General features: G+C 49.6%; 2 protein-coding genes across 3 annotated transcripts in view; one reads left to right on the top strand and one right to left on the bottom strand.

Moving 5' to 3' along the window:
- Positions 1-496: 496 nt before the first annotated feature.
- Positions 497-4,479, bottom strand: SNU13 (small nuclear ribonucleoprotein 13). The gene is made up of 3 exons (XM_069807109.1): positions 4,297-4,479; positions 3,466-3,586; positions 497-2,445 (listed from the first exon to the last, which is right to left on the bottom strand). The coding sequence occupies exons 1-3, from the start codon at positions 4,297-4,299 to the stop codon at positions 2,183-2,185; spliced, it is 387 nt and encodes a 128-aa protein (XP_069663210.1). The 5' UTR covers positions 4,300-4,479; the 3' UTR covers positions 497-2,182.
- Positions 4,480-4,547: 68 nt separating this feature from the next.
- The window catches only part of MEI1 (meiotic double-stranded break formation protein 1), a 37,111-nt gene continuing 29,526 nt past the window's right edge, over positions 4,548-12,132 (top strand). For both annotated transcript variants that reach the window (XM_069807103.1, XM_069807102.1), the window contains exons 1-6: positions 4,548-4,691; positions 4,814-4,937; positions 7,405-7,455; positions 9,345-9,418; positions 10,097-10,202; positions 10,765-10,968. In XM_069807103.1, coding sequence (XP_069663204.1) covers positions 4,548-4,691; positions 4,814-4,937; positions 7,405-7,455; positions 9,345-9,418; positions 10,097-10,202; positions 10,765-10,968 — 703 coding nt within the window. The remainder of the gene's footprint in view (positions 4,692-4,813; positions 4,938-7,404; positions 7,456-9,344; positions 9,419-10,096; positions 10,203-10,764; positions 10,969-12,132) is intronic.

The following is a 12,132-nucleotide window of genomic DNA, read 5'->3' as shown; positions in this document are numbered from 1 at the left end:
ATCGGAGCCAGCTGTGACCACCCTAGCTGTGGCAGCAGGCTGCTTGCTTCCACCTCCACAGCTCCTCTCGAAAGAGCAGCTATAGCCCATGTCGAGCTCTGCAGTATTGAAGCTACATAGTCTAGGATACTTTCAATCAGCCTGCATTATAGTGACTTTTAATGAATATTTGTCTATGCAATCAATTTATTTTGCCCTTCAGCAAAGAAGTTACTAGACACTTCTCTTAGCAAGATTCAAACTGAACGCAATAAAATAGTGATACAATCCTGTCCTTCATTCTGTGAATTTTCCATTCCCCAAATGCCCTTGTTAACTTCTCTCTTGGCTTGCTAACCCCCAGGCACAATATGTTCCAGGCTTTGGATGATCATGGCATGTTTGTTCTAGGTTATCAGATCTTCCTTTTGGCTTTTTTTTTAATAGCAGGCTATTGCATTAAGTGGAAGTTTAAAAGGGACGGTGATGGAAGGCTTCAGAGCAGAAAATTAGACGGTTTTGCTTGCTCAAGAATCCTTTATTTCTGCTCCTTATGTGCTTTGTCTTACATCAGCTGTCTTGGCATGGTACAATAGCACAAATCCTTTGCAAACTGTGGTTTTAAACACAAGTACCTCAACAGGCAGCATCAGCAGAAGGGAAGAGCAGCCTTTCTAAACCTCATAGAAGTGAAAGGACTACAAAATCTTTGTATTAAGCTCACCTCAGCAAGGATATTACTGTTTATCAGCCACTTACAAAAATAGACAGGCACGATTTGTCTTCAGTCTTTCATGAGCTGATTTCATCTGCTTGGGGATGTACTTACTAAAGGTATGAAGTTAGTGCCTCTGTGGAAACATTACAGGAGAACTTATTTTCCCTTCTGCTATTGTACCTGTTGGGTCTTTGCACACTAGCTTTGCTTTGGCATCCTGCAGTAGAAGACAGGTTTGATACGACCCATTCCAACACAAAGGTTTAGATTCTGCTCAGAGCAGTAACTGGATTTATTATACAATATGCATTTAACTAAAGCTAGCTCCATAAACCCACCACTAATTCAGAATGCTGGTGGTGCTTCACGCTTTTCCAGAGCACGTGATTATCTAGCATTCTTGAGACACAGGTTGATCTACCTGAAAAAGTACTTGGTCTCTTGTCTTGGCCATGACTTATAGCACTCATCTTCAGTCAGGTGATAACAGTACAGTAGCTTCCCTAAAAGCATGAGATACTTTTTATAGTTATCAGCCAGATGTAGGGTACTTGTAAGCCACAGCAGGCTGCTCTCTACCATGTGTTTTGCGCTTAAATTCCCTAGGTAGCCCAAGCTCATTGGTACAGTCCACACAAAGAAAACTTGAAGAGTATGAACTACTGCACTGCAATAGCCTTTAGGCAATCTCTGAGCAGTCTAGCTTTACAAGCAGGAACACTTCTGTTAGTTGCAAATGCTTTCCCCGAGGGAATGACAATTATGTTTAGCTTTGTCAGCAATTTTATTTTTCTTAAAAAGTCAGTATTTAAAAATAAGCGAGATAAAGAGATTTGCCCTTGTGCACTGCCATAAGATTTCTGCTCCCTGTACACCTCTTATGGAAGTCCCTTGTCTGGTTTCAAGAAAAAAGGTTGTGCTACCAGTACTGATCTTGGTTCTGTCTGCTGCTACACAGTAGCCGCTGCCTGCCCTATATGTGGTCTATGCTGCTCCATCACTTAAAGCAACAACTCCAGCAGTCTGCATGCACACGCTGTGCGGGGAACCAACATGCTTTATCCTCAATAGACTAAACCATTCAGGAACACACAGAGTTACTTATGCCTGTTAGAGGCTGAAGTGTCACCAAAATACTCCAACACAGAGGAAGCCCCTGGGTGGGTTAAAAAAAAAAGCCCCGAGCAGGCAAACATGGAGATAAGGGGGGGGATTTTTTTTTTCTCTCTTTTAAACATCAAACAGGAAATACAGTTGTACAATCACTTTTCAAGAAGTAATACAATGAGAATGAATGTGTTGGAGTGGAATAATAGAAAAGAGGGGGGAGGAGAGGCAGAAACACTAAGAATTAAGCTGTTATTAAACAAAAACGTGGTGCTTTGAAATGGAACACTGACATCAAAACTATAATCTCAACTGAAGCTGGACAATTCCCCCTGCCTTCAGCTTTCCTATTCCACATAGACTTAAACTCACAGGCATTTAGACCAACAGTCTTTCTATAGCTTGCTGGACAGACTGGATCTGAGGCTTTAGCTGTGACCCCTCCTTGATGGTGATGGAGCAGGCGATGACAGGCCGGGAAACACCGCAGGCCCGGCCCAGGGCTTGCTTGGAGCGCACAAACACGTAAGGTACGTTCTTGTCTTCACAGAGAAGAGGGAGGTGCAGGATGATTTCCAAGGGCTCTGCGTCTGCCGCCATCACAATGAACTCCGCTATCCCTCGGTTCAGTGTTTTGGTGGCTGTAAGAGAAACTGAAGAGTAAGTCTAGGTCCTTCTGGACAGCCCATCTAATGAAAAACACCTTTAGGAGATGCTGAAATTGGCATGAGCAAGAAGGAGATCTAGTGGTAGCGTGAGGGGAGGCCAAAGGAAAATGGCAGCTATAGGGGCAGGGAGGGTATTATTCAGAGGGCTGCACTTGGGGTACTGTGCCCAGCGCTGCCCTCGAGCACAGCGGAGAGGTTCCCCGGGGAGTGAGGCCAGCCCAGGGGTGCTGCTGGGCAGGGGCTGGGGTGCACCATGGATGAGAGGAGGCTGGGGCAGCTGGGTTGGTTTAGCCTGGAGAAGAGAGGGCCGAGGTGGGAGGGGAGCTGTGTGGCTGCTGCCTTCTACTACTTCAAGGGGATGGCAGAGAAGATGGAGCCAGACCATCCTCGTGAGTGCATGGGAAGGAGGACAGGTTGCAGACTGTGACTGTTGCCTCAGTGAGATTCTGGGGATGTGCTGGTATTTTATATCCCCCCCCCCCGCCCTGCCCCATTATGAGATGGGTTTAAGCCATGGGAACTGGACCCTGGGAGACTATGGAGTTTCTATCCTTAGGGATTGTTTTGTTTTTTTAAAAGCTTGACTAGGCAAAGCCCTGAGCAACCTGATCCAACTGCAGAGGGAGCCGCTCTCTGAGCGGCCTGCACTAGAGATACCCTCAGACGCAAATCTTTTAATGATTCTGAACTGGCTAGGCATCTGGTAATCCCAGTGCCACACCACTAAAGCACATGTGATCACAGGACATGCACCAGGAGCACAGCTTGGGCATCCACCAGAACTGCATATATGTGTTGAAAAGATTACAGCTTAGTTCTGTCCCTGAATATTGCTTAAGAAGGCTAGAAGGAGGAGGAAGGAGACACTTGCAATAGCTAGATCTATAAAAAGTTAGCGGCCCACAGCTAGAGAGAAAAGACACTCTCTAGCCACAGCTTCTCACAAAATCCTCGCTATGATTTCTAGGACACTTTGCAACACACAGGTCTCACCTTCGTTGGCTCCCTTGCGTAGCTGCTTATAATTGCAGGACTGCTGCACGAGATCGAGTAGCGTTTTGGTGAGCTGCGCATCAGCCAGGGGGTAAGCTTTGGGATTCACTTCTGCCTCGCTCTAGAGAGAGGAAAAAGTAAAGAGCATTACAACAGGAGCAAAGCGGGCTTCGTTCTGAGCAGCATCGCACCACCATCACCACACATACTGACAACTGCGGTCACATCGCTATTCTCGTCTGCTCTGCACATCTCCTAGAAATCCCACTGCATTTTATTTCTGAAGAGGGATTCTCTCGCGTTCTTCAAAGTCAAGAGTACCTCTGCTCGCGCAGATGGCCAATTAACGCCCTACAAACTAGCAGCAGCGAGCGGGCCAGGCGCTCGGTGCAGGGACTCTCGGCCAAAGGAAGCGTTTCCGCGCTCAGGCACGAACGGTACGGCAATCCCCGCCAGCTCCTCTTCTGCGAATCACGAGCGGCTTCTCGGCTGTTAACGGCAATGGCATAGCGGAACACCGACGAGGTGACGGCCGGCGTTAACGACCGGCGCCGGCCGAACGGCAGCGCTGCCACCACGTGCTCCCGCTCCCCGCTGGGGGGCCGGGCCGCCCAGTCCCCCCGCCGTTAGGTGCCCCCAGGACCGCCGGACACCCCCCCAACCCCGGGCATCCCCCCCCCCCCCCAAGCTCCGCGAGCTCGGCCGCGGCGCCCGGCCTCCACGTGCTCCCCCGCAGCCTGGGCCGGGGAGGGCAGGGCAGCGTCCCTCCGCCCCAGGGCCCCCCCGGCGCGCCCCGAGGAGAAGGAAGCGGCGGCGGCCGGCCCTGCTCACCATGGCCGCGGCCTGGCCCGGCCCGGTCGCCGCTCCCGGCCCGATCGCCTTCAAGGGGAGGGAGGAGGCGAGAGCGCTGCTGCGCGCCGCGCCGCCGGAAGTCAGGGGGCGGGGCCCGGCTCTGGGCCCGCCCCGGCGGGGAGTATCGGCGCGAAGCCGCTTCCCCGGGGCTGCTGCGCAGAGCGTGACGTGTGCACGGAGGGAGCACGAGGAGCCGCCGCCCCGCCCCCTAGGCGGTGGCGGCCCCGCGCATGCGCAGGACGGGGCGGGCGATGGCGGCGGCGGCGGCGTGCGCGGTGGCCGACGGCGGGCATGGGCCGCGCTGGGCCCTGCCGCTCCGCCCGCCGCTCTGCCTCGCCTGCGCTGTGGAGACCCTGGGCGACGGCGGCGCCTCGGTGGGCAGCGCCTGCCGGGGAGGGCCGGGCCCCGCGGCGGTCCCCCCAGACCCCCGCCCCGATCCCGGCGCGGCGCGGAGCGGAGCGCTGACGGGTTCTTTGTCCCTCTGTCCGTCCCGCAGCTGGTGCGCAGGAGGCACGTCCTCGCCCGGCTCCGCGACGCCCTGGCCCGGCCGGCGGGGCCCGCCGTGCAGCTGCTGGCGGCTGAGGAGAGGCTGTGCGCGCCTTTGGTGGCGGCTCTCTCCGGTAAGAGCCCTGCCGCGGCCCGGTGCGGCCGCGGGGGGAGGACGGGTCCTTCTCCCCGGCAGACGTGTACCCGTGAAGCTTCTCTGCCTGGGAAGCCAAAAAAAAAAGCCAGCAAAAGAACACCGAGGTGCCTAACGCCGTACTTGCAGCGTTCTGCGCTAGGTGTGGTTTCACTCCCTGCGGAGAACTGCCTGACGTTTGATTAGGAATCGGTTAATTAATCTCCTTATCCCCCAAGGAGCGGGACCGGCACGTTCTGAAAGCTCTTGCAATCTCCCAGAGCTTCTCGGCCTATCTGTAAAGCCTCTCTGGAGAACAGGGAGCGCTGGCGTATGACCCTTCCCTGAACACCCCCCCTTCTGCTCGCCTGCCTCAGTGCTTTCTGCTCTGGCTGGGCTGTGGCCTTACAGAGGGACGCACGCAGAAATGGAAGCGTGACCTTGAGAAGGCGCTGTAGGATTTAAGACCAAAGGTGCAAAATACATAGCATTTTTTTCACACCGTTGCTTTACATTTGTAGAAATCCTTGTAGGCGTAGGACTGTAGTACCCGCTGCTTACTGGTGGGTCAGCCTCACAGCAGGAGAGTGTTCCGCAGAACGCCAGAAGGTGCCTTTCCAGTAACAGCCTTAGTGATCTTGAGCATCTCTTACTGGTTTGCTGTTTGCCGTGGGAAAGGTCTCTGGAACGCCATCTAAAATCTTGATGGAGAAGAAATAAGGGTCTAAATGAGGGAACAGCAAGGCAGGAAGAGAAAGGTGGAGGGTATGAATGCGAGTGCCTTCAAAGAGCAAATATACTGGATTCCTTTAATTCCATGATCTCATTTGCACATCACAGATAATTCTTGTTCTTTGGGGGAAAGTGACTTACAAGCCCCTTTCCCTGCCTTGACGCACTGAATAATTCAAACAGCATTTTCCCAGTTGATTTCCCAGCACAAACTGCATTGTGCATGTTTTGGAAGCAGCTTTGTTAGAAATGGAACTTTGTGCAGGTTTAGTTCTCTCTGTTGCACAAATTTTTATTGAGTGCCGTCTGTGCACATGATCCTATACAGATGTGGAGAGAGTGGTCGTTAGGGCCAGCTCAGTCCTATGCTGTATGACCCTAACACGAAATACCCCAGAAGACAGAGGAGCTATGCTTGTATTTCAATGCTCTTGTCTGCTTTTAAATAATAATTCTCCCTCTCTTTGAGAAGCTTTACAATTGGGTGGTCTGGGGACAGCTTTGGGATTTTACTGTACTTGGTGTAACCCCTAGAGCAGTTGGCATCCCAGTCTAAGCTTGGGGCTACAAGCAATGACATGTAAGTTTTGGATAGAGCTTGGATGAACTGGGTCTCGTCTGGTGCAAGGGAGTAAGAGGGACACCCCCCCCCCCAAAGGTTTGAGCAATGCTGTGGAGGAAGAATTAATAGTAAATTCAGGAAAATACATTCATTTTTCGGAGGGAGAATATTAGGGTAAGCACAGACAGAAGAAAGAGGGTTAAGAGAACAGAGGTGTAGTGTGGAGTGTTACATACGAGAAGATGGTGAATTTCAGGTAAGCCAGAATTTCATGCAGCTTATGTTGCAATGTTCACTAGTGCTGTATGCAAATCTTTTCCAAAGGGTAAGGAATTTACTGAAGATTGGGCAGATGAGGCAGGAAATAAGTAATTTCTTCACCTGCAATGTCATAACATTGCTTTAGTTGGTCAAATTTCTGAGAGGTCATGGAGTCTCCAGGGGGGAGGTAATTGGATTGGATACGTTGAAACAAGTGGTTTGGTGTGGCAGAAGTGGGGGTCTGAACCAGACCCCTGCTGCTGTAGGTACCTGAAGTCGGAAGGAGCTGGGAGGTAGAGTTTCTCATCTGTTGTGGTGTAGTGGAGTGAGACAGTGCTTATTTTAATATATCCAATCTTACGCTCTTGTTGTACAAATGACTTGTGAAGTGGTGCCTTCAGGTTCAATTTAATGTTGGAATAGTTTCCAGATGCTTTAAATCTCGTGTTCAGATTTGGTCTCGGGATTTTCAGTACTGTGGAGAAGACTGTTCATGGTATTGGGTATGAATGCAAGACAGAAGGGACAACTCACAGCTGGGCTCTAACTTCTGTCATTCTGGAGCGTTGTTTCAGATGTATAACGTTGGATACAGGCAGCAAGATGTGGTGACGGTAGCAGTTACATATTTGCTTACATAGGTGGAGCCATTGACTTAAACTGTAAAGTACCTAAAAAATTTGCAGAAGAACTGAATGCCTTCATGTCCCTGCGTCCTGCTTATGGAGGCGCCTTTTGTGATACTCCCTGAGAGAGCATCCACCTTCCTCTGACAACGTCAGACTGGTGTCATGTGAAGTGGGGTAAACAAAACAGTTCTGAAAAAAATTTGCAGCTCTTTTTAGAAGGCATTACAGCGCTGATGAGCACAAGCAGGAGTGGGTTCCATGACTGATTGTTGTTTATCTTTTAGGGATGTTGCATACTGTGGAGGACAGCAGTACCCTGGACTTATTCATAGAAGGTGAGAGGCAGATGCCATGTCTCAATTACTGACAGTTTGTGAAGGGAGGCTCTGTCTTGTCCGATAACTATAGTGAGATGCTCAGCTTCTACACAGCTTGAATTGGAAAGAGCATCTATTTTCTGTCAACGCAACAGTGACGAGCATACTGTTCCAATATTTGGGAGCAGGGCAGTGCATGCAGATTTAAATATTTAGCATTTCTCTCACAGGTTCTGTGCATGCCATGAATTTAGTGTCAGATGGGTAACAGTGGTAAACAGTGCCTCATCTTGGGACCTGACCGAAGTCTCAAAGCAAATGGCAATCTTCCCGTAGGCTTCAGTGAGCTTTGGGATCCACTGCTTTCTCCTCAGGACAGAGAGTATTTGGGATTTACCTGCACAGGCTGCAGATTCTCTTTGTGAGCAGTCCTTCATTTGAAATCTGAAGGAAATGCCTGCAGGGCTGACAAAGCAGCAGGCCAGTTAACCTTGGGCATCTCTGTTGAGTCTAGTGGTGTTAGCAATGGAACGATTTCCTCCTGTCCAGCCAAGAAAGATGAAGGGAGGTTTGACCAGCTCCTTCCAGAGGCGTTTCGGTTTTCAGGCACTTGCTTGAAATGGTCTTGAAAAGGTGAGAAGTCTTTCTGACATGTTACCAGTCTGTTGAGAGATGGATGCTCTTGAACAGAGGAATTTTAACTTAGTGTTACCTAACTCTTGAAAGTTTTTAGAGATTCTGAGAGTTCAGGGCAAGAAAGGGCCATTAAACCATCTATAAATCGCCTGCCTCAAGCCTCTGCTGAGATGCGTAGCTCTTCAGCTAAAGTAGGTCTCCTAGATAAACCTCCAGTATTGCCCTGGATATACCAAGAGATGGTGAACCTAGAAGTCTCTGGTATTTTTTTTTTAATGATGCTTTCCTAGAATACAAATCAAAAGAGTGTGTTTTTCAAATGAGTCGTGCCATGACAGGAAGATACATCCAAGACAGCCTTAGCAAATCCCGTGGAACAATCCTCTGCACAGTGTCTCGGTAAGGGGGCTATTGTCAAAACTTTATCTGCTGAACATTCAGGTGCCCAGGTTCTAAAAATACCAGAAGAGGAACTTTGCTTCCTGAAACTGGTCCACTGGTGTATGTGTGGAGGCAGAGGCAACCTGCCAGCATCAGGCAACTCCCTTGTGATTTTGTTAGGGAAACCCCAGGTGATGTGCAGCCAGTGCCTGGTAAACGTGGTTTCTTGTTGATTCCTCTTACTTGGACAGGGTGGACAGAGTTCTTAAAGTTTCAGTGAACCCAGAATAACAGCCCTTCCTCAGGGCCGAGAAGGTGAATGGTACCACAAAGGTGACTGGGGTTTTCCTTTCTGGCAAGGTGTGTGGGATAACTGCAGTGGGGAGGAATGGCTGATAGACTGCAGTGTTACCTCAGGGATAGCAGGAGCTGGAGGAGGAGCTCTCGGTCTGCGTCTGAGGACACTCAGCAGTTTCAGTTATGATATCTTCTCTGGAAAGATGTGTTTTTAAAGGCCAATTTTCATACTGTAGGAAATTCTATCCAATTACCAGAAATTTTTATACTTTTAAGCTAGGGCTTTGTTTCCTTCCCTTCCTGGTTCCTTACCTTTACTTGGTGTCCTGATGCTCAGGTTGTCGCTTGCAGTTCATTTCTATGCATGGTTTGTAGTGCAGCTGGAACAGGACTGCTGTAATGTTGCTGCAGAGAGCTCAGGCTGGGCTATCAGAAGTAATTGCACTGAGAATGCCAATGCTGCCCTGCTCTCTCGGCACCTCTGTGCTCATTTAATTTCTAAGCTCTTTGCTCACTGGTCTGCTGAAGCCCCGTGGATGATTGATTGTGAGTGCTCTTGGGTGTGAATTACTGATCCTGGTTCTTCTGCCTAGTTCTGGTGCGGCTTGTAGTGGAGCTGAAGTCAGAACAGTACTTACGCTGCATTTTGGATGAAAGCCAGAAAGAGGTCAGTGAAGATGAATTCCCTGCCCTTCCTTTCAGTCCTTCAGAGGTTGAAGAGCTGGGAACGAGGGGTCCTGCAAGACTGCAGCTGCTGCGCTGGGATGCAGCCTCTGCTGCAAGCGGGGTGTCCTAATGCCAGCTCCCCAGCTGTGATTTTGGCAGTGTTGGTGTCTACCCTGGAGTTTTCCTCTTGCTCCCATGGTGCCTTGCAGCCATATGGCTTCGTGGTGCTCTTGTGAAGCTGTGTGGCTTCCTCAGATTCTTCTTTTCCTGCCTTACTGTTTCTGTGATATGAGGAGCTTTCCCAGCCTGTGCCGTGGGCTCTTGCTCTCTTCATTCCTAAGTTTGTGACGATCCCATGGGGTACAAAAAATTGGGAAGTAACAAAAGTGGGGAGAAATTCAGCTGGTTCATCTGCTCATGTAAGAGCTGGAGGGGAGAGAGAGGAGAAGGAACAACAAGCAAGAGATTTCTTGGATTAATTAAAAGACATTTTGGAGACTTAGCAGTGCGTTCAGGGTTTTCCTGTGGTTTATCCTAAGTGGTGAAGAGGACCCAGCTTAGAAAAAGATCCTGTTCCGGAGGGTTATGCATCACTGAGAGCTTGCTGGTTTGGGTGCATTTCTGCCTCTGGACTGTGTCCTCACCAGTGAAACATTTGCTTTCTCTGTCTCCTCTACAGCTTTGCAAAGCAACTACCATGAGAGGCAGCCTGCCTACATTCACTCTCTTGGGCAAGCTGGCAGATGCCATCCCGGGCTTTGCTGATATACTGGTAGTAGAGCACAGTGAGTAATGTGTCGTGCCCCACTGAAGGGTAGTATTCGCAGCCCTAGTACACGTAGGCATGCATGCGCTCCCCTGTCCCCTGTGTGAATTCACGAAGGTCACACAAGAAGCCTGTGCAGAAGTCAGAGTGGCATTCAGGCCTCCGGGGTTGCAGGTTCAGTACCTTCGTGGCAGGCTTGTCATTGTGCTCTTAGCCAGCCTGGCAAAACCCACCTCTGTGAACTGGGATTTGTGGGTCTGCCTCACAGGCAACATACATTCAGTTTTGCTTTCCTTCGTCCAGCCCCTGCAGGTCTGGTGAGCAAGCTTAGCTGTTTATGGAAGTAGCTGGGATGATGGATCTTCATATGGTGAACAGTGAGCTTCTCTAGCCATTTATTACTGTACCTCTGCTCAGAGGGACAGATGGTGGTGAGCACATCACCTAATAGTGGCATTCACAAATCAGCATACACCGTTCGGTCTAGTGGGCTTTTGCAAGTTTTCAAGGGAAATAGGTCGGTGCGTTTAAAAAGTCAGTTCATTGGTGTGAATGTTTGCCATTTCTGTTCCTCACATGAGGTAATTTAGTGGATCATCTGCTGATGGGATTGGCATACCCAAATGAAGGTATAAAGGCTGCTGTCTGCTACTTGTATGGCAAGCTGTACTCCTCTCCTGTTGGCACAGAACGGCTCTCGGCACACTTCGAAGAAAGGCTGTGTGGTCTCTTCTTGAATACCTTGGGGCATGCGCAGACAAAGGAGCTGCAGGTTAATTGTTTGGGTAAGGCGTTGCTGAGAGAAACTGCAAGGTGCAAGGGAAGGCTTAGAATGAGGAAGAAATCCTTGGCTGGTTTAGACGCTCTCGTGTGGGTTGTTCCCCAAAGGAGCTTTTCGCTGCTCCTGTGAAGTAGTCAATCCTTTCCATTGCTCCATAGCAGTCAAATGGCCCAGACCTGTTGCTGATCTCCCCCAGCCCTCCATTGTCCCTTGAGCCCCACATTTGCTTAGCACTGACAAATCTTCGGAGTCTCCTCAGAACTTGCACTGTGGCCTGTCCTGTCTCAATTTGATGTTTCATCCTAGGAACAGACCATCCCTCAAGGTGTCCGAATGCAAACACTATGCACGGACAGGCAGGTTTTGTAGAGCAGTGGGATGGAGTCTAACAAATATGGTCTTCAGATGTGGGGCATCCTGTTATTTAGGTTGGAAAGCTAATGTGGAAGCGGCGCTTTCTTGCATTTATGTTTCCAACCACACATATCAGCTGTTGCTGAGGAGCACAGCTTCAGCCTTTCTGACATTGCTTGTTTGTAAACCACCTGGGGAATTCCTTTTTCTTGTAGGAGGTAAGCAGGAACTGGATTGCTCCTCAGATCATCTACTTGGCTAGTAGAAATGGGTGATGATTCCTTTGAAAGTAGAATTCTTTAGCTCAGATGAATTTGTACTGACATGTACTGATGATTTGCCCCTTGTGAATTTGTACTGACATGTACTGATGATTTGCATCAATACCTGTAGCAGTACTCTATACTTTTATACTGAAGGCTTTTGTGTGTGTGTGGATATCCTTTAGCTAAACACAGCTGTTTCAGTAAGAGCCCGTGAAAGTAGAAGGGGAAGATAAATGCCAGTTCTCGAGGAAGCGTTCCAGGGAAAATGTCTAGTTATTGTTGGGTCACTGACTGTAGCTTGGAGGAAAATGTGAGTCAAGAGCTCTCCTGAGAAACAGCTTAAGGGGTGGGTACTGGCGCACAGAAGATGAAAGGAGTTGAGAGCTCCTGAGAACATGTACCAGTGCACATGCACAGCTCTTGAGAAAGAACAGGGAGCAGATCAGACCCCGCAAAAAACATCAGCAACAAGGGGTTGCAAGACATGGGGCTCATGGCAGTATCTGGGCATACAGTAAGAAGAAGCTCCCTAAACTGGAGGTGAGGGC

This window comes from Haliaeetus albicilla, chromosome 19, assembly GCF_947461875.1.
Source record: "Haliaeetus albicilla chromosome 19, bHalAlb1.1, whole genome shotgun sequence".
In the NCBI taxonomy this organism is placed as follows: domain Eukaryota; kingdom Metazoa; phylum Chordata; class Aves; order Accipitriformes; family Accipitridae; genus Haliaeetus; species Haliaeetus albicilla.
This window is presented reverse-complemented; position numbering and strand designations above follow the sequence as displayed.